Source organism: Passer domesticus, chromosome 23 (genome assembly GCF_036417665.1).
Source record: "Passer domesticus isolate bPasDom1 chromosome 23, bPasDom1.hap1, whole genome shotgun sequence".
Lineage (NCBI taxonomy): Eukaryota > Metazoa > Chordata > Aves > Passeriformes > Passeridae > Passer > Passer domesticus.
The window spans coordinates 2,233,929-2,255,204 of NC_087496.1; the positions used below are offsets into that span (position 1 = coordinate 2,233,929).

Consider the following 21,276-nt stretch of genomic DNA (forward strand, 5'->3'; position numbering starts at 1 on the left):
CATCCCAGCCTCACCAGGACTTTATTGGGTGCCAGCATGAGCCCCAACACCCCCATCCATGGGTCCCCCCAACACCTGCAGCCCCACGGGGGCAGAGGGGACCCTACACCAGCAGGGAGAAGGCACCAGTCAACCCCTCCATGGTGGGAGGACATCCCAAATGCCCACCCCTGGAGCCAAGCAAACACCAGCCCACCCAAGGCCCCTTGTCCCTGACACCAGTGGCATGTGGGCCCTGGGTGATGGCTCCACCATAAATAAGCATTTAAATTAATTAAATTAATCTGCACCACCAAAGGGCCCTGGCAGACCCTGAAGCCAAGCACCTCAGGGTGCCCCCACCCAGGGGGGCTGTGAGGACGAGTCCCTACGCCAGCACTAAGGCACAGGACAGGGCCGCCAAGTAAAAAAGGAAATTAAAAAAAAAAAAAAGGGAGGTAATTAAATATTTGGGGGGAGGTCCAGGGCAGGGAGGAGGCAACATTAGCCTCCAAAGACTCCCATTCCCTGGGCGGGGAGGGGCTAGGACCCCAAAATCAGCCCCTCAGCAGGGCCCTCGTCAGTGTATGAGGGAATTAAGGGAAAGAGAACGTCCAGGGCAAGGGCTCCTGCCCTGGCTCACCCCCTCAGGCCCGCTGGGAGGGAGGACCCCCTACCCCAAAAACCCCCTCCAAGTCCTCGGTAGCTTCAGTGCGTCAGTAGAAAAGGCGCTGGGCCACGGCCCCGCCGGGCCCCCTGCACCCCCAGAGCTGCCCCACCCCGGCACCCGCGGTCCAGCGCGGCCCCCAGCCCGGCCCTGCTCCAGGAGTCCCGGGCCGTGGTGGCGGCGGTGACAACGATGCTCTGCCCTCGTCACTCCAGCCATGCCGGCACAGCGTCCCCTCGCTGCACAGGACGGCGTCCCCTCGCTGAAGGGGACGGTGTCTCCTCGTCCTGGGGACGGTGTCTCCTCGCCCTGGGGACGGTGTCCCTGCACGGCCCCGCCGCCCTCAGAAGTAGGTGAGGTTCCTGACGAGTCCCAGCTCCAGCATCCGCTTGATGGCCACGGCCTCGTGGGACACGTTGTGCTCCGACGCCTGCAGGACAGGGAGCAGGGGGTGACACCAGAGGCTGGTGAGCAGGGGCCACACATTTTCCTTCCAGCCCTCACACCTTCCCACCCTCCACTTTGCCCACCCCACCAGAAGGGACTTCAGCCCCCCAAAAGCAGGGATGGAACTCTCCCCAGCCAATCCCCCTGTCCACGAGCTCTTCTCCTCACACATAAACTGGGGATGGATCCAACTCTCTGTGCCTCCAAAGACATTCAGTACCAAGAGAAGTTGGAGGATGACCATCCAACAGTGGACTTCAGCCTTCATCATGGGAGGGGAGTGAGAGGGAAGAGCCTCCCACACCATTCAGCATCCTGGCACTGCTCCCCTGGGCTGCCATCCCCCTCCTGGGGGAAAAGTGGGGGGAACAGGGACAAAACTGTGGGGCAAACACTTACAGCCATGGACTTGAGCGTGATCTGTTCGTAGTAGTGGATGGTTTGCTTCTTGTTGGCCGAATCGGGGTAGCCAAAGCCCGCGATGTGCACCAGGTCACAGAAGTGCAGTGCCAGGGTGATGGCCAGCAGCCCTGTGGTGGGCTTCTGGGGGACAGAGAGCCACAGCCTTCAGGGAGCTGCACAGGGAGAGGCTGCCCCCCCTCAGGGTGTGCAGGGTGACTGGCCATCCCCACCCTTTACCTGTTTGATCTTCCGTGGTTGCTTCATGGGGAGGTTGAGCAGTTTAGCAGCAGTCACTTCCATGTAGTAGGGATTGAGGACGCGCACTTGCTCCGGGTTGGCGTCCCAGATCAATGGGGGCTGTTTCCAAAACCCTTTCCGAACCTGCAAGAGCCCAGATGTCCCCAAGGGTGGGGTGGCATGACAGCTGGGGTCTGGAGCAGCCAGGGAGAGGTTGGGCTTGGTTCCCCACCACACTCACCCTCTTCTTGTCGTTAAGGATGGCCTCCATCCACTGGAAGTCCATGGGCTTGAAGGGCACGAGCACCAGCAGCGTGTCGGGGTTGTTCTCGGCCCGGGGGTCGAAGTGGGCTGACTCGGGGTAGAAGAGGCGCATGGTGGTCTTGGAGCCCACGTCCTGCTCATAGCCATGCACCGGGGCGTTGTTCAGCCTTTGGGACATCACAGGGGTCAGCCCCAGCCGCGGGGGCCCTGGGGAGGGAGCGCTGGGCCGGGGCTGTACCTGATCACCACGTCGTAGGTGTTGATGGTGTCCCCCATGGAGCTGTTGCGGAGCCGGTGGCCGTTGCCCACCACGGCACACCTCCGGCACTTGAGGCTGTGGGAGAAAACCCTGTCTCAACCAGACCTGCTCCAAAACTGGGGCGATTTGAACCCCCGGGGAGGTTAAACCTGGTGTTGTCCAGTCTCCAAACCTTCCCATGCTCCATCCACCACCCCTGGGCTGCAGAGGTTCATTTTGCCAAATCCCGGGCCCACAACAGATAAATTGCAACCACCCCCAAGAGAGCAATGATGAAGAAAAAGAGAGAAAAGCCCCTAAACCCACCCCAGTGTTACCTCTGGATGCTCTCAGGCAGGGAGTAGTGGGTGATGGACAGCAGGCGCAGCAGGACGTCTTCTGCAAAGCAAGGGCAAGGACAGGGTGAGGAAGATGAGGAAGGCAGCTCCTGCCTGGTACAACACTCTGAATGCTGCCCCATCCCTGCCAAATTTGCTCCTACTGTTAATCCAAATTTCAAGCAGATAATCTGTCTCTGGGGCTTAGTAAAACCTGGCCCACACTAAACTCTTTTAGAGGCACCATGTGCACCCAGGGTGAGGAAATAGGCACTGCAGAGTCTAAAAACCAAGAAAATAGCTTGGGAAAAACCCCCAACAAAATCATCCTGCAGATGTCTTTAGGAAAAGGGAAGTTGAAACTCCAGGAGCAGCAGCAGGATGGACAGACAGATCCCACAGAGCACTGTCACACTTACCACTTCCCTTGGTGCCGTAGGGCAGCTCGTAGAGCGACGGCGTCTTCACCCAAAAATAGTCCTTCAGCTGCAAGAACAGCGGGTGGTCCCTCGTGTAGCTGCCAAGGAGCAAAGGGTCAGTGAGACTGGGATCAGGGATAGCACAGGGAGGGGGGTCCTGCCTCTGCATCCCCCCAGTGCCTGCTCCCAGCCCCAAAACTCACTTCCCGATGAGCTGCGCCGCTTTCTTTTCCACCTCCCCAAGGGGACACGTTGTCTTGTTGTTTTCTTGCACAGGGAAATAAAAGCTGTAAAGGAAGAGGTTAATTAAATCAAATTATGCCTGTTCCTCTGCAGCCCCCTCCTGGCGAAAGGGGCTCGGCATCCCCAGGCATCCCCACGTGGGATTCACGCTGTGAGAGAGATTTCCAGCCGGATTTAAGGCCGGCACTGCATGGGCATTTCTCTGCTGGGCTTGCAGCCTCGCATCAGAAGAGGTCTCTCTTGCTCTGCTCATGAACCTCACACTCCACTTTTCCCATCTCTCAGGGAAGAGAGCAGGGCTTTCCCATCCTCCCGGGCTCAGAAAAGCACCAGCATTTGCAAAAAAAACCCCAGAGAGCCCAACCACCACCACACACCAAGGGGGAGCCTCGCTTGTGTCCCCCATTCTCCAGCAGCAGCCGAGGATGCTGCCAGCTCCCCAGTCCCTCGGATCCAGGGAATCTGCCATGCTCTGGCATCCCTGTAAGGGATGGGCAGGAAGCAGCTGCCTCCCGGGAGTGAGGGAAAGGGCAGGAGGTCCTTTGAACTTGAATAAGAAGCACTCACAGCTGTGTGTACCTGTCTTCCCGGTAGATCGAGTACCAAACCATCACCAGAAACAGCGCCAGCACCCCGAGTATCTTCCCTCCTGCAAGCCCAGAGGGGAGGGGGAGAGACAAACCAATGTCAGCCACGGGGTTTAGATGATTGCCTGTGGGGTCCCACAGCATCCCTAGCTGGACCCAGGATGGCAGAGCCTTCTCCTCAGGGAGCAGGCTGGGCTGGCACCACGGCCCGGAGAGGAGCGGCTCTAGGATGAGTCAGGTGCTTTTGTCCCAGGCTTAAAAACCACTGTGACGTTTCTGTTTCCTCCTGCCTGCTTTTCATCAAAGCCTAGGCAAACATTACTTTTTCTGTGTGCCTCCACCCCATATCTGTGCAACAAAGTCCAAGGGGTTCCAGGTGCCCAAGCCCAGAGATCAAGGTCCCCAAACTCACCCTCCCCACTGCGACCTTCTGTGATACCCCAACACTCCATCACTCAACTGCAACCACAGCAAAGCAGCATCCAACCCCCAGAACTCCAAATGCAAATTCCCCAGGCTCCCCATCCCTGCTTGGACAGAGGCAGATGGGATCCCCGGGGGACTCACGAGACTTGTTGATCATTTTTATCAGCAGGAAAGGGATCAGGCAGGGGCCGGAGCTCTCATCGTGGCTGGTCACCTGCAGCAGGAAAACAGGGAAAACCCATCAGAGCTGACCCTAAAACCCCATCCAAGAGGCACCACCCCCTGCTTGCCCATCTGCAGCTGCAGACAAGCAGATGCAAGGGTTTCCCAAAGGATTTATTTATTTAAATTCACATTTCTTTGCTGCCAAAAGGTTGGTTTAGAGAGCTTATCAAAGCCAAGCAAGCGGCACTTCCCAAGGAGCTTCAGCCCTACAGGTTAGAGGCCAAAGGAAAAAAAAAATTAATTAGAGAGGAAAAACAAGCCCCCAGTGGGGTTTCAGCCACAAAATCCCATGGCAGAGACTTTAAACCCAGCTTAAGGATCCACCTGGCACCAACAAAGTCCAACGTGCCACCACAGAGCCAGTCAGAAAGGACAGGAGCAGCCGAGCAGGATCAAACCAAAGAGCATCACGTACTTGGGGAACCTCCAGTGCCTTGGATCCACCCATCCCGGCCTGGGGAAAGGAAGTGTCAGAGCTTAGTGCCCACTCAAACACTGCCCAGGGAAGCAGGGACACTTTAGTGCTCCTCTGAAACCCCTCGCTCCTGGAATAAGGAGCAAAGAGCCGCGGCTGGAGCCATCCCAGGATCGGCTCATCCCTTCCCACCAGGACACGGCAAGGACGGAAAATGAACTTACCAGCAGGGAGGAGCTTTGGGGTACAGGGGAGGCTTTGCTCCCAGGGTGAATCCCGCTCTAAGCCAGGCTCAGAGCTGGGCTGGCTTTGCCCCTGGTAGCTGAGCTCCTCCCGGCTCTGACCAGCCACGTCTCGGTGCTGAATGCCAGCCAAGGGGAAAGGTGCACGCGGGGCTGGGCGATGCAAACAGTCCCTCAGTCAGAGCCTGCCCATCAAAGCCTCCAGGGATTACCCACCTGCCAAGGGAGGGCACCCATCGCACCCCCTCCCTGCCCAAGGAAGTGCCACTCACAAACCTGACACCTACCAAACACCCGGCAGGGCCACGGCCTCAGCCAGCCAGGAACACCAGGTCTGGGGGCAAAAGTGTATCAAGAACGAGGAGAAATGGGACCAAAGATGGTCCCACAAGAGCCAGGCTCTTCCCTTCCCTGTCACGGGCTTCTGAAGTTAAAAGGGCAGGAGAGCAATTAATTAAAAAGGGCAGGAAGGGCAATTAAAAGGCAATTAAGGACAATTAAACCACACTAAAAGCAACAGGACAGGACACTAGAAAAAGAAAATTATGTCCATTTGACAGCAGAGGGATGGGGCAGGTGAAGTGGTGCCCTGGTAAAGCACCTCCTTCTGAACCACTTCTCCTTTGTAAAACATGGATAACTGTGCCTCCCCCTTTCTGGGGGCTCTAGAAAAGGGAATCAACCCCCCACCCCAACTGGCTCTCACCCTGCATCCGTATTTCCAGCTCAACAAGCCCCTCCTGCCTGGGAAGATGAAACCTACAGCTGGGTCTTCACACGTGGAAGCAACACAGGGAGAAGGCACAGGGGGGTCTCACCCCTTTACATATTACAATTGCTTGGGAAAAGTAAAATTAGGAGAAGATAAAAAGCAACTTGTGCTTCCTGGGGAGTTCTGTTCTTAGTGAAACTGGCCACAAAAGCCCCAAGGGGAAATCCACTGCCTCAGCTGGAGGCTGGGTTTGCTCCTGGGGGGCCTGAGTACCCCTGTTTGCCCAGGGCTGGGAAATTGCTGAGCATCAGAACCTGATTTTAGTACCAAATTCACCCCCAGCTTCATCCTTGGGTGCCAAGACACCCAACCAAGCACACTTCACCCCTTCCACCCTTCCACCAGTGAAAGCACTGGGAAAATCTGCTCTGCCCACAATGTTTGCCTTTACATACCAGCTTTTTTTAAATAATATTTTTTGACAGCTTTATGATCTTTTCCCAGGCTTGTATGCACAAGCTGGGCCTGATGCAAAATTTATCTAAGGCAAACACGGCTTATAATCCCTGAGGAGAAGGAACGTTGTTTAGTGAAGCGATCAGGGAATGCGGAGCAAAACAGAGCACACCCGCTGCCCCCGCACCCATGGTGCCTCTGGAATGAGCTCAAGCTCCCCACAGCCCTGCCAGATCCACAGCCCAAAGCAGAGCAGCTGCTGAAAGCAGCTGAATGCCCTGAGCCAGGTCCTGTGTCCTCCTTGGAGGGTTGCTGGAGGGAGCGATGCCAAAGGGTCCTGCTGGTCCCCACAGCATCCCCAGTCTTGCAGCATGCTCAGAGCCTGCAGCATCCCTGTCCCATCACAGCACCTTCAGAGCCCTCTGCAACATCCCTGTCCTGTCACAGCATTCTCAGAGTTCCCTGAGTATCCCTGTCCCATCACAGCATCCCCAGTGCCCTCTGAGTATCCCTGTCCCATCACAGAATCCTCAGAGCACCCCATGGCAACTTGGTCTCACAGCATCCTCAGAGCCCTCCCACAGCATCCCCAGTCCTGCAATATCCCTGTTTCTGCAGCATCCCTGGCTCTCCACAATGTCCTCAGAGTTCCTTCCCACTGGCATCATCATCCCATCATAGGATCCTCCAAGCCCCCACAGCATCCTTCGAGCCTCCCTGAGAATCCCTGTCCCACCACAGCATCCTCAGTGCCCCCACAACATCCCTGTCCCATCACAGCATCCTCAGATCCCCCAACACAGACCCCTCACCACAACACCCTCCCTGGATCCTGCGCTGCAGCATCCCTGCCCGGCAGGGAGAGGCTCAGCACTCGCTGGGATCAACCCTCGCTCCCCCAGGCCTGTTCCAGGGCATTGCCTGCCCCACCAAGCCCTGAAGCTGGGGGGAAAGTCCCAGCTGGATCCAGCTCCCCACACCTGGAAGAAGTGACTGGAAAAGCCCTTCTTTGATGTTGCAGGATGCGCCCCCACAGCACCGCAGGCTGCAATTATCGCTGCACCAAGGATCCAAAAGCCCCATGGCCCATTCCCCATCTCCCACTCCCTTCCCCACCCTGTGTTCTGGGAAAGCCCCATCCCAGGATGCTGCAGAGGCAGCTCATGTCCAAGCCTCGTGGAGTTTCCCTGTCTGCCTCTGGAGCAGCGTTTTGCCTCCCTGTTTCACCCTGTCCCCTGGGAGATGCCAGAACAGCCATACAGACTGACCTTCCTGCCAGGGGGGAAACTCAGAGAGGTTCATCCCTGTATCTCCATCCACCCATTCCCATCTCCCCCCATGGCCTCAATGGCTTCAGCATTTCCAGATTTAAGGCATGTCAATCCACAAAGTGGAAGGCAGCACCTGCCAAGCTGCTCCCAGCCAAAAAAAGGGGGAAAAGAAATTTAAAGGCATGGAACAAGGACGGAGGTGGGGAGTGGTTATAAATTCCCCCACACCATCCCAGCATGGATGGATGGTGATCCCAGGCCATCCTGGCAAAGCATCATGGACCAGCAGGCTTAGTACTTTTATGTTCCCATGGTAACCTGTGGATTGGGAAAAGCATGACACGAGGCAAGGACACCTCTCCTGTGCTCCCACCGTCCCATCCCACATGGCCACGGGACACGGAGCCACCCACTGCCTGGTCCAGCTTCCCTGGCTAAGAAGGATGCTCACTGAAAAATAAGCATCTCTGACAGTTTATCCCAAAAAAACATGCCTTTATTTTTAACTGGAGGAGAGTTGGATAGCACCCGAGGAAGGGATGCACCCTCAGCAGCGGGAACCAAAGGGAGACAGACAGACAGACAGACAGCCAGGCCAGCACAGACCCCTTCAGTCCCAGCCACACCATCCCTCCCGAGCTTTCCAGGCACACAGAGCTTTCAGGAACCAGCAGGGCAGATCCAGTGCTCCCTGGAGGACAGCAATGTCCCCCACAGAAGCAGTTTAGAGCTCCGGGATGTTCCAAGGCCCGTCCCGCGGGTGTTCCAGACGCGGCAGGGCCGGGATCGCCCCCACGCCGCGCCCTGCCCCGGCACAACCCGCGCCTGCCGCAGCCTGAGCGCAACCTGGGAGGCGGCCGGGGGCCATCCCGCAGGGACAGGATCCACTGCCTGGGCTTGGCAGAGCATCAAAGACACCCAAATCCCCAGCCTGGCACCCCAGATCTTCCTCGCCCCGGTCGCTGCAAGCTCCCGGTGCTCAGGGAGGTTTTTTTTCCATGCTGGGGAGAAAATCCTTGTGGGATCGCAACAACCACCGCTGCAGGCCCAAAAGGCAGCTGAGATCTGGTCTGAGCCCCCTCCAAGAGATGTTGCATGGCAGGGAAAGAGGGGTGCCAAGGGGATGCGGGGAGGGGGCAAGGGATGCCAAAAACCACAGAGCAGAGCAACGTCAAGAGCTGGAGCTGCAGTGCCGTGGGCTGGGGGCATGAAGAGGGTCATGAGAGCACAGCACTGCAAAAATCAGCTCCACTGGACACTGGGCACAACCCCACAGAGGGTGTGGAGCCAGCCCAGCCTGTGCACTGATACCCACATCTATCCTATTTTAAGAGCCCTGCGAGTCACTTTAAAGGAATCTTTAAAGGAATCTTAATTGCCTCTTACTCGGAGAGTTTCCTTTACCATGGTATCCCAAGCACACAATAATCCAGCCAAAGATTTACGATAGGGGAAACAAGCCCTCGTTGGCATGTGAGTCTTAACAAAACATTTACCCATGACCAGGCTGCAATTCTGAAGGTGGCAACAGCAAATACGCTCAGGTACAGCAAGTATTTCTACAGTGGCAGGTCCTCAGGATAAATCCAAGCTGCTTCTGCCTTCCCATGGCACTGCTGGCTTTAATGCGCTCCAGAGCGATTCAGACCAGCCCTGGGTCCATCCTCTCCTATCCCTCCATGTCTTTTTCAATCCATGCAGCAGAAAAAACAAAGGGATGGGACAAAAATCCCTTCCTACAGCCCCAGACCACCAGCTATGTGGGTGTACCTGTTTACCTCACTGCTCTGGGGTAACCCCGGGCCATCACAGAGTTACAGGGCTACAGTTAAGCTACAATGTTAGAGACTACATATTATTATTTTTATTATATAGGTTTAATCACTCTTTTGCTATTTAAAACACTAAAATAAAGACCTTTTCTTGCTGTATGCAGCTTGCTACACTCTGGAGGTTATGGCCGAGCTGCTGAAGAGAGCAGGGCCACCCATGGGCTGACAAGCCCCTGCTAAGGAGATGAGGGCAGTGATAATCCTGCTGGATTTCATTCCTGATCCCCTGACATCGATCCAGGCACACCCTTCTCCTACCTGCCCTGTCCAGCCCCCCTTTGCTGCCACGCTCACCCCGGTGCCGTGTTTACTCTCCGGTATCTCCATCCTCAGGGATCACCCAGGGATGCAGCAGCAACAGCAAAAGCCGCTTTGGCAACCCAGCTTTAAGCCCGTGTTTTGGGCTACATCCCCCCAAAAAGCAGCAGAAAGGGGGAGGCAGTGAGCTGGGGTGCAGGCAGGGTGCAGGTGAGGTGCAGCAGGGTGCAGGCAGCCTCTCCCCGCTCTGCAGGCAGAACACCCACCAGGAGCACCACTCCCTTACAGTTCTGGAAGGTGAAAACTAAACCACAGAGATGCTCCAGCCCATCCCCAACCCAAAGCCAAGCAATGCCCCAACTCTTCTGGGAAAAGGGGTGGGAAATCAAGGGATATCAAGCTCCAGGGCTGAGTTATCCTTCAGGGAGTTCCTGCTCCCAATGGCTTTTGACTCTGGGGTCCCCTCTTGGGGCTCAGAAGCTGCCTGCCGTTGCCTCCCCATTGCAAGGCTTACGTGCAATCTTGGCCCTGTGGTTTCTCTGTTTCCTGTTTTGAACCTCATTCAGAGGAGCGGAACCCCCAGAACAACCCCACAGCCTGATTTGGCCAGTCCCAAATCCCCTGGGTTTTTCTCTGCTCTTGTCTCTCACTTACAGGGAGAAGCTCCCAGCAAATAACCCGGTCCATCACTTTGCACCCCCAGCATCACCTCAGTGCTCCGTTAACCCACGCAGGGAGGAGAATTCCCATCCCAAGGAGCCCTTTTCCTGCATCCCCAGCGGCGGGAGAGGCTGAAGCCAGTCCCAGCAGGGCGGGGATTCGCTGGCAGCAAGTCACGGCTACTTACGGCCCGTCCTCTCGGTCCAGGCGGGGCAGGCGGGAGCTCGGCGGGATCTACGCGGCCGTCCTCTCTTCCCCTAGGAGAGGAGAAGGGAGAACATCCTCAGGGCTGCAGCCAGGGCAGCCAGGCGCCTCCGGAGGATGCACGGGTGGCTGCGCATCCCCGGGCAGGGCAGCCCGGAGCGCCGGGCGGCGCCGGCCCCAGGGCAGCGGGCACGGGCTGCAGGGAGGTGTGAGCTCTGCGGAAAGCCTCCCACCTCCGGAAAGCCTCCCACCTCCGGAAAGCCTCCCAGCTCCGAGAAGCCTTCCCTCTCGGCCGGCACCGGGCTCCCGCCGCTCCTTAAGGAGGAGGTGTGGCCGATCGCAGCGCAGACCCCGCCGCAGCTCTTCCCAACATCCCTTGGCCTTTCACACCGAAATCCCCTGCCGTGACTCACTCGGACTTTTAGGAAGACCCCACGAGATGGAGCGGTGCCCTCTCCCAGGGAAAGGGGAATGCAGCTTTCCTGCCCTCCTGCGTAGAGAACGCTCCTTACTCCCGCACCTCTGGCATCTTTTCCCCCAAAACTCTCCAAACTGCACATGCTAGCCCAGCACTGTAATATCCTTATGATTTGGGGGAGGAAAAGCCCTGCCGAGAAACCACGCCACGCACAGAAGCCCTGCTGCCGTGCTGCCTGTCAGAGAAAGGCTCTGCTCTGCATCCCGGGTCATGCTCCCAGGCAGGGGAAAACGAGGCAGGCAGTGGATTGAGCCCACTGCTATCCCAGTTAGCCCAGGGCAGCAGCTTCGCCCCTCTCCCTGTGCCCCTGGCATGGAAGGAGTGTGGTGGGAGCCACGGCTCCCCCCAAAAAAACACGTGAGAGGGAATGTCAGCTCATTTCGGCGCCAGAAACAGAGATGCAGGTGAGGAACACAAGCCTCTCTCTGTCAGCTGCTCCTTAAGCCCTGGCAGGGAAGGTGCTTCCAAGGGACAGCTCTGAAGGGCCAGAGGTTTCCTCACCTCTCTCCATCTCCTCCAGCTAGAAAAAGCAGAGATGAGAGAGGTGCAAGCCTTCCCCACAGCATGCTCCTCTCTTAATACCCCATTAATTTAACAAAGAGGGCTACATCCTTGTCTGAGGGGTGGGGATGGAAACCACCCGGGAGCCTGAGAAGGTTTCTCATGGATTCTTCTCGTGCTTTCTGAACATGCCCTGGGATGACAGGGATGGCTCCATCCCAGTGTCACACCTTCCCTCTCCGCCCAAAGAACCTTCTCTTCCTCCTTCCATCGCTGTTTGCCTTGGAGGGACAATTAATCCCAAGGGCTCAGGGCAACCAGCAGCCAAACCAAATGCACTTGAGGCCACAAAATTCACCTTTGGCACCAGGGTCTTTCCAGAAGCCCTGAATCCACCAGAGCATCCAACACTGCTGCATCTGACACAGAGCCTTTTCATTTGGAGCTGTGAATTATAGGATCCACTAACAAGGTTAAACTCTCCCTGGGGAGCTCCTGCTAAAGCACTTCATGGCACAGCATCAGCCCCTGCCCGTGGAAATGAGGATGAGGAGGTTCAGAGCTGCCTGGGGGTTCCAGGAGGATCCTGCAGCCCTGGGTGAGCAGGAGACTGCGATACCTTAAAGCACATCAGCCAGGCAGGATCCTGGTGGATCCCAGGTCTTGCACTAAGCTGGTCTTTCCAGCTCGACTGGAATAGCTGGGAGTTGGATTGCTGCTGCTCTTCCCGGGGTTGTTTTCCAGCCGCCCAAGTGGTTTCTCCGCCATGAGCCCATGGTCATGGTCGTCCCCAGCCCAAGATCCAGCAAAGTCCCATCACGGTTCCAGCGTCCACCAGGTCAGGAGCCACAGGCAGCTCAACCCATCCGCCAGCTGATCCCAGCAGGAAACAAATGTCACAGATCCCAGACCCCTCAAGAAGCCCTGAACAAGCTGGATTTTGCTCCTTTCCTTCTCCAGCCATGTTGCTGGCCTCAGTTTCCTCTCCTGCCTATCAGTTTCTTTAAATAATAATTTCCAAATCTGAGGAGGAAAAAGGCAGGAGATGCAGCTTCTGCCCACTCCCCAGCACCTCCCTCCGGGATGCTCATGGCTTTGAGCAAAAGAAAGCAAAAACCCAGTGGGCACATCCCTTCCTGTGCTAAAGGCTAAAGCCAGCCAGAACCGGCCCTTGGAGGGGCTCGGCATCCTCAGGAATGGATATTCCAAAGGCAGGAGGGGACACACACAGGGCAGGGATGAGCCTCCAAATTCCTCCTGCCACCGTCCTCCCCACAGAGGACCGAATCTCCCCAGGGCTGTTAAAATGAGGGAGGGGGAGATGGAGAGGAGTCTCCCACCAGACCTGCGGGGAGGCAGCCGTCCGTCCGTCCGTCCCTCGGTGCTCCATCGCCGGCGCCAGCCTCCCTCGGTTAAAATTACCTCCCGAGGGGGGAGAGAGCAAAAGCCAGGCTGGGAGGGGAATAAAACCCAGGTGAGCTCATCCTCCTCCAGAGAAAACGTCTCCAGCTGGCAGGAGCAAGGTGTTTCCAAGCCCGGCACATCCCTCACGTCACCCCAGTCGCTGTGGCCCCGGGACCAGCAGCTTATTCATTCAGCAAGTATTTAATGGGAGATAATCCAGCTGCTTCCCAACCATCCTCTGGCCGAGCCTAAGTTGTAATTCCAGTGTGGGAACTACACTTTGGGAAGAGGTTTCACTAATGGTCATCCCAGTGGATGCTCCCTGTCCAGGACAGCACAAAAGGGCAACCACCAGCAGAACCCCCACCCTTCAACCCTGTGTTGCTTTATTTATATTAATAATTTATTAAATTTATTAAACTATTTTATTAAAAATAAAATAATTTAATAAACCTATTTCTATCAAATCCCTGAGAATGGGAAAAAAAGCAAAGCTGCCCAGCCAAGCCGGATTATCCAAAGCAGCGACCGACCTAAAAATAAACCACCGCTATTTAAGGATGAACCTCCCTCAACAACCACCCCCCACCCCAAAAAAAATTAAAGGAAAAAATAGACATATTCCCAAGCTGGGGTGTTGAGCATCACCCACCACACCAAAAAAAGCCTACTTTAGGTTCATTTCCTAGCACCAGTCTGCACTTCCAAGAGAACAGCATCCCCAGGCTTAGTGCTGCTGATTTCCAGACACCCCATGCAAATAAATAATTAAGATTTAAAGCTGCGTTTGCATAATACAGATAATCTGTCGATTTAACTTGTAAATGCAGGGGAGATTATCCAGCAACGTTGTTAATTAGGCAGCAAAGGGGCCGGGGAAGCCCCAGCTCCAGGGCAAATGCCAATGGACCACCAGGATGCAGAAGAAGCAAAATGTGTGGGGGACACAGGGCTTTGGCAGTGGGACCTGGTCCTGGGGCACATGCTGAGGTGTCAGGGCTCCAAAACCTTGTGTTCATCCATATTTTAACTGAAAATCCCCCCAGCTCCCCCAGCCCTTCATCAGGAGCTGCCCACCCTTCCCACGCTGCCTGCACCACCCAAGCCCTTGAGGGCTGCCGTCACCCCACAAGAAAAAAGGCAGTGGAAAAGGAGCCCGGGGTAAGATTTCTGAGGAAAAATTACATCTTTTTGTTGCTCTGACAGCCGCCCTCAGTTCCCCCACCCCAAATGCCAGACCTCGCCCGGGAGCAAAACCTGTTGAGCCCGAATATGCCCGAACAGAAAGTTCTTTGTGATTCTTTTTTTTTTTTTCCCCCGTCTATTTTTTGGTTTGGAAGCAGCATTGGTGATCGCACAGGGATGGGCCCGAGGAATTCCCAGCCCTTGGCATTGCTCCTGATGCCTTGTTCAAAGGCAGCACCACATTTAACCCCTAAAGCCCCTCACTGCCCTTCATTTCTGACACCACCCCACTTCCCACAACCTAGTCCTGTTCAGTCCTGCATCCCCTAAATTCACTTGCATCCCCCCCTCTGAATTTTTCTCCCTCACTTCTCACTTTCCACCTCATTTTTCCCCTCAGTGCTTCAGTGCTTTGCTCCATTCCCAACACAGACAGGTCTGATCCATCCTCATGCCACAAAATCTCACCCACAGAACAGAAGCCAGGGGGGTCAGATGAGCCCAAGAGCCACAGAGCTGCTGTGCTGGGGGTTCACTGCCCACCCAGGGGTGTTTTACTCCCACGGTGGGGGTGCTGGGCTGGCTGGGTGCACTCAGCATCAGCAAAGCCCCAGAGCAGCATTTCAGACTCCTCAGCTCTTGCTCAGCACTCTCCTGCCTCAGTTTCCTGCCACTCTGGGGCTGAGCGAAGCTCTGCCCCATTGGCAATGAGGGCAGAGGGCTCAGCAAGGGATCCCAAACCCCAAACTCCATCCCAGCTCATTTACCTCCATTTTAAAAGAAATTTAAGAACCACCCGATGTCGCAAGCAGCTCAAACCCGGCCGGAGGATCCTCCCGGGGCTCCGGCTTGTGCAACACCGCGGGTGAGTTCCAACCTCCCGCCACTGGCATCGGGCTCTGGTTAAAAAATTAAGGCTCGGCTTACACAGCCTGGCCGGATATCGGGATGTCGAATCCGGCCGGGAAAACTTCGGCGGGCTGGGGGAGACATTTTGCAAGGGGAAGAGCCGGACCAGGAATGGCATCTGGAAGCGATTGAAGGCAAGGAGCCTCTCCCTGGCGCAGCAGGGAATTCCAACGGCGTGAGCTCAGGTTAAAGCCTCCTTCACAGACCCAGGATTAAAGAGAAGAACCAACTTCAGCACAGATATGTGTTTTTAACCCTACAAAAAACAGGGGTGAGGGAACCAGCTTCCTGCATGGTCATATCCGGACGTGGTTTGGTGATTTAGGGTTGTTCTGACTTGCAATAAAAAAAACCAAAACTCCAAAATGGCTCAGAAATCCTTCCATGGATTTGTGGATCTAACTTCTGGCGTGGTGTCAGCAGTCTTCCTTCAGCACTGCACCATCCATCCCTTGGGAGCACTGCATCCCACATCCGAGCATCCCCTGCCAGCACAGACTGCATCCCATGATGGTCCAGGAGCATCCCAGCATCCTCAAGATGGCACGGAAAAGCCGATGGAGATCGCCAGCCTAGCTTGGACCGAGCAGTCCTCCACAAGGAGCTGACCCAGTGGGGGGAGTCCCCAGCCCCTTCCAGTCTCCCCTGTGTCAAGGGACAGGGAGCAGCAGTTGGCCAAACCCACCTTCGCTGGACATCCCAGCAGAGCAATCCACGCAGGGCAGATCCCCGCGGGACGGGCGGATCCCCGCGGGACGGGCAGATCCCCGCGGGACGGGCGGATCCCCGCGGGACGGGCAGACTGCAGCCCCGCTGTGCTCCTGCCCCATCCCCGGCTCGCTGCTCCGGCCCCATCCCGCAGCCCGGCCCCAGCCCGGCCCCGCTCGCACGCACCTCCCCGGCGGGGCCGTGCCCGGCCCGGGCCGGGAGCAGCGGCCGCGGCTCCGGGGACTCCGGCAGGCGGCAAAACACATCCTGGAGAGCGGCCGCAGCCTGCGCCAGCCCGAAACCGCTGCGAGCATCCGCCAGCCCGAAGGAAAAGCAGGATGGAGAGCGGCTCCTTTAGCTGTCAGGGAACGGAAAAACCATTCTCCTTCCTCCAAGGAAACTTTCCAGCCCAACCCCAGTCACATGCAAGGGGTCAGCAGCTGGAAAAGCAAGAGATTAGCAAGTATTGGGTTTTTTTCCTCTTCCCTCCCAAGAAGACACAGCGTTTTCCTAGAAAAAGCTCAATAAACACGAGGATTACAGCTGGAAGACAGAGAAGTGTGAAAGTAAAGTGACAGGAACTTAAGAAAGTAACCAAAAAAAAAAAAAAAAGAGAACCAGAAGTTGCAACGAGCATCATGAAAGCATCAAATAATTTCCTTTCCTCACTGCAAAACCAAAACCACTCGTGCAAGGGAACCAGGGGGCAGAGTATGTGGGGCTGCCAGCCTGGAATGGGTAAAGCAGGATGAGATCCCAGAGGGATCCCAGTGAATCCAGGATGCAGGAACAGGACTACATCCCTCTCCTTACACAGCCATCATGCTACATCCAGAGGAAAAAAATGCAAGGGGAAAAATAACATAACATAAATCTTTAAAAAAAATTACAATAGGGAAAGCTGCGGAGAAGCAGATTCCAGGCTGCCAGCCTGCATCAGCTCTGGAATATTCGAAGCTAAAGCAATGGGACCATCACTTCATCAAAGAGAATAAGCAACAGAATACATGGGATTTAGAGATATTGCCAAATAATTAATTAGCAGGACTCAACCTGAGGATTGCTGCCAGCTGAAAACCCCTGAACACAGGCATGGGGAGGGCACTGGTCTCAGCATTCCCACATCCTGCAGCCTGGCATCCACCTCTGATGCTGGTTGCAAGAATGGGGATGACACAAGCTATAAAAATACAGACTTGTAGACATGAGTACAGCCGCTCCAGAGTTCCAAATGGATGTTTTCCCTCCAGGGTGGATCCTCCAGGAAGATGCTCCAACCCCAGATGTGGAACACACCCTACTTGCACATCTCCATAGTGGACATCACTTAAAATCAGTATCCACACAGTTCCTCCTTTTGTATTTACATTTGCAGATACATTATTTCCCAGAATTCGGTGCCTTGCTGGAGCAGCTGCTATTAACTCCCTGCCTGAAGCTGGATGGGCAAGCAGCCCTCTAATGATGCAGACAATTAGGGGCAGGGGTTAGGGAGAGTCCAGCAAAGCATGCTGATCCCATCCTACAGCTTACAGCAACACGAGGAGCTCGTTAAACGTTGGACACATCAGGGGTAGGAAGAGGACACCTAAACCATCAGTTCCACCACAGATCCCAGGTTCTGGCCTCAGAGACAGCTGGCAAAGCCTGGGCAATCCATCACCTGCCTCCAGGAGCATCCAGAGGGAGAGCCCAGCAGAAAACACAGGGAAATTCAGCAGAGCTTCCCGAAAAGTTCCACCACAAGGCTTTATTCAGCTCATCTCACAAGAGATTCAGATCAGACTTGCCAAGCAGCCAGCATTAACCCACCAGGCATCACCCTACTGATCCACCAGGAGAGATGGTGTCCGAGCTGAGGAACACAAAAAAAACACCCAGAGGAAGAACTTTCCTTTGTTCTCCACTCCCCAGAACAATAAAACACCACTGGCTCACCCTGCAAAGACCTGACATGAAAAGATCAATGGGGAAAGGTCCAGCTGGTCCTGTCCTGCTGGTCTCAGGCAAGCATCCTCATCCCTGCCTGGAAGCAATCCTGTCCCGTGGGAGAAGAGGGCTCCAGGCACACGGAGGGGGACGAGACAGGGTTTATCCTGCACAAACATGCCCAGATCCCGCTGCCAGCAGCTCTGTCCACACCAGCCCTGGGTGGGGGACCAGCAGGGACCCCTCCTGCCCCTTTGGGATCACTGCAGCACACCCACCCACCAGTCAGAGGATGCTGAGGGATGGGAAAAGAGGCTCGGACCACTCCACAAATGCTCCTCAGCCCGTTCCGCACGGCAGCGATGCCGTCCTGAGCGGCACACGGGGCACGTCCTCCCCTCCCAGGGCCTCCGGGCGGATTTTCCCTTCCTCACCCCGGCTCCTGGGCATTCCGCTCACCCAGACCCATCGCAAGGAGCCCACCCGTGCTATGGGGACATGCCAGACCCTCTCTGTCTTCCCGGGGCTCTCGGGTGGGATCTCCCGCCCCGGGAGCGGCCGCGGGCAGGAGCGATGCCAAAGGCCGTCTTTTCCCGGCGGGATGAGGGGGTTTGTTTTGCCAGGAATGGGGAGACAGCAGATGGAAGGGCACTGGGAGAGCGGAGGTTTTCCTCTCGCCGCTGCCCACACTCACACTTCAGGCGCTGATTAATCGCGCTAATTAGAAAAATAATCATAATGATTATTTTTCCAAAACCCACAAAACGTAGAAATAAAGCCGCTTTCTCCCTTTCCCATGTTCCGCGCTCGCCAGGACACCGATGCCAAAGGCGTGGGATGCTCGGGGGGGGTCCGAGCTGGGGTGAAGGGGAGCACCCCCACCCCCCCAGCGCGCACCCCGCTGCCAGCCCTGCCCGGGAGCTGCCAGGCGGGCACAGCCCCTGCCCTGCCCCGCGCCCTCCGAGCCCCCCAGCCCCCCAAAAAACACCGGGGGCTTCGCTTCCCGCCCCGTGCTCAACACCCCCGACTCGCAGCCCCGCTCCGGACCCGGGGGGACCCGAGGGGACCGGGAGGGGACCCCGGCTGCGGACTCACCATGGGGAGCGCGGGGGGGCCGGCGCGGCCGGGGATGCGGGGGGTGGGCGCGGGATGCGGGGCCGGCCCGGAGGGCGGGCGGGGGGCGGACACGCTTGCGCACAGCGCGGGATGGGCGGCGGAGGGAGGAGGAGGAGGAGGAAGGAGGGAGGGAGGGGAAGAGCATCCCGGGAGCTGGAGGCGCGCGGTCCCTCGGCCCCGCACGGGAGAGGCTGGTCCCGTGCCCTTCGGACCCCCAAAAGTCACGGGGCTGGGGGCAGCCCCTCCCAAGGCAAACCCCGACCCAAAACCCGCCAAAACTGGCTCACAGCAAATTTTGGGGTGCGTGGGCAAAACTCATCCTGCTGGAGATTTATACGGAGTCAGGGGATTTGCACTGTTCCCGCATTGAAACCCCATAAGATTGCGCTGGAAATCCCATGAGATTACTCTCAAGCCATCATGAGATGACACACAAACGCCCTGGGGATGGCTTTGCTTAAAATCATCAACTAATATTAAGTATTTTTATTTTTCCTGAGAATGAATTACTCCTCACCACAGGAATGCCCCATATCAGGCCACCTTGCTCTCCCATGGGATTCCATTTCCATCCCTCCCCATAATACACAAAACAGCAGTCAACTTTTGAAGTTTTTTTTTTTATTCCCCTCAAAACTTTTTTTTTTTTTTTTTTTTAATTCTGCAGCCTCAGACTCATCCCTCCTGCCCAGGGTGAGTTCTGCCAATCCCTGAGACAACATGGACAATGCCAATATAAGTTGATAAAATACCTGTTGAGCTGACACATCTGATTTTGCCAAGGGAAATACATCAATATTTGAAGAGAATCTTTGCCTCATTCCTCATCCTCCTTGAGCTGGGGTTTCCTTGCTATTAACAAGTGGGGCAGTTTTACCCGTGGTGACAGGAGAACTTGGCGTAATTAGGTTTTAATTGCCATGGGCTTGTAGACAATCTGGGATAATTAGTGGGGCCACAGCTCGGCAGGGATTTGCTTGAAGGATATTTTGACCCTTCGGTCTCATGGGTTCCACAGCTTGGTTTATTGCATCTGAAAATAATAAACAGCATTCAATGAAACTCCAATGCAATAATAATGCATCCCAAATGTCTATTCTTGCTCTGCCCCCAAGACAGAAAGAATATTAAAAGAGGCTGCAAAGCTTCTCTTCCCAGGACCTTCTCAGTCCCCAGCAGCTGTGTCCTGCTGGTGATGGTGGATGGGCTCGTTTTGGGGGGATGGTCTCCATCTCCAGCATCCCCCCATGGGCCAGGCAACATCAACAGGACTGGGAGCAGAATAAAAGCCCTTGCAGAGATGCAAATCCAGGATCAAGGATGGCTCAGACCTATGTGCCAAGAGGTCACGGTGCTGTGGCTCAAGCATCACCAAAGATTTGGAGAAGCAATTGTGATCCCATACCAAGTGTTGGACACCAGCTGTGTCCACCCCACAGGGATCTCAGGACACCTGCTCCATGGAGCAGTCACAAGGTACCTGTGCTGCTTTGGGTGGACCCCAAAACCAGCCATGAGCTTCCTGTGGCCACCACAGCCTTGGCAGACATCAGGGGTTTAAAGCCCATCAGAAAATGGGAATATATTTGCTGCATAGCAGAGTGCCGGGAGCCTGTGCTGGGTTGTTAGTCACTGTGAATGACTACACCCTGCCCTAATATTTAATTTACAAAGGATAAACTGCCACTTGGATTAATTCAGCATGATGAGCGCTGAGTAATTTGGAGAAGAAAAGAAAGGGGGAGGGAAATTGCTGGCTGTTTGAGAAGTGAATTTGTAACGAGCTCTGCCATCACCCTTCGGAACTCACACTGACAGAAGGGTTTGGGGAAGCAGTGCAGGACAGGGCTGGTGTCCTGCCCCACCAGGGCATGGGCACAGGCTGTGCCATCCATCACACCACAGCCAAAATGGTCCCCAAAGGGTGACAAGGCCAGAGCAGGAGCCAGGCGAGCAGGATCTGTTCAGAAAGGAGGAAGGGAATGCACTCAGCAGCATCTGCTCTGGAGGGACAAGAATGTGGCAATTCATGCCCAGCACAAGCTGGCTTTGTCCTGGATCACCTCAGGCTCACCCTTCCTCAAGCCACAGCCTGGGAATGCCATCTGGCTTTGCAGCTCCAGCCCCAGGACCTCAGTTAATCCTTTGAAGGCTGCAGATCCATCAGAGTGCTTCCCCTGACCCCTTCTTTTGGGACAGGCAGAGGCAGCCTCCATGCACCCCCTGCTCTCCAGTGCAGTCTCCCAGGAAAATGATTCAGCCAGCAGGAGCCAGGCAGATGGTCTGTGGAAGATGTGCTGCTTGATTGTCTGTCACAGCCCTCTGAGAGTCTATTTTCAAGACTGAGGGTGTTTTTTCAACACCTGAGGATCAGGGAGCCTTCCTTAGAAACAGAATGGGCCTGTGTGTTGTTTAACCATCTCCATTCCTGGGCTGGCCTGGGTGGAGACATAAAGCTGGGATTTTATGGCAAAACAAAGGAGACCAAGCTCCCTCTTGGCAGAAAAAATGCTTTGGTGTGGGA

The 21,276-nt window shown here is 55.8% G+C and overlaps 1 protein-coding gene across 2 annotated transcripts; it reads right to left on the reverse strand.

The window, feature by feature from the left end:
• Window positions 1-729: 729 nt before the first annotated feature.
• On the reverse strand, window positions 730-18,775 carry ST3GAL4 (ST3 beta-galactoside alpha-2,3-sialyltransferase 4). Of its 2 annotated transcripts, none has more exons than XM_064398049.1 (11): window positions 18,732-18,775; window positions 4,389-4,461; window positions 3,802-3,883; window positions 3,195-3,278; window positions 2,992-3,089; window positions 2,573-2,633; window positions 2,235-2,330; window positions 1,974-2,163; window positions 1,733-1,876; window positions 1,493-1,636; window positions 730-1,076 (listed from the first exon to the last, which is right to left on the reverse strand). In XM_064398049.1, the coding sequence occupies exons 1-11, from the start codon at window positions 18,732-18,734 to the stop codon at window positions 990-992; spliced, it is 1,062 nt and encodes a 353-aa protein (XP_064254119.1). In that variant the 5' UTR covers window positions 18,735-18,775; the 3' UTR covers window positions 730-989. The 2 variants fall into 2 exon arrangements, with proteins under 2 accessions (XP_064254119.1, XP_064254120.1); XM_064398050.1 differs by having other exon boundaries at window positions 733-1,076; window positions 3,814-3,883; window positions 18,732-18,749.
• Window positions 18,776-21,276: the final 2,501 nt, after the last annotated feature.

Coding starts and splice junctions, on each gene's coding strand:
- ST3GAL4 (XM_064398049.1), bottom strand. Junction 3,884..4,388: donor AAAAATGATCAACAAGTCTC/GTGAGTCCCCCG, acceptor CTGGGCTTGCAG/GAGGGAAGATACTCGGGGTG. Junction 3,090..3,194: donor GCGGCGCAGCTCATCGGGAA/GTGAGTTTTGGG, acceptor GCTCCTTGGCAG/CTACACGAGGGACCACCCGC.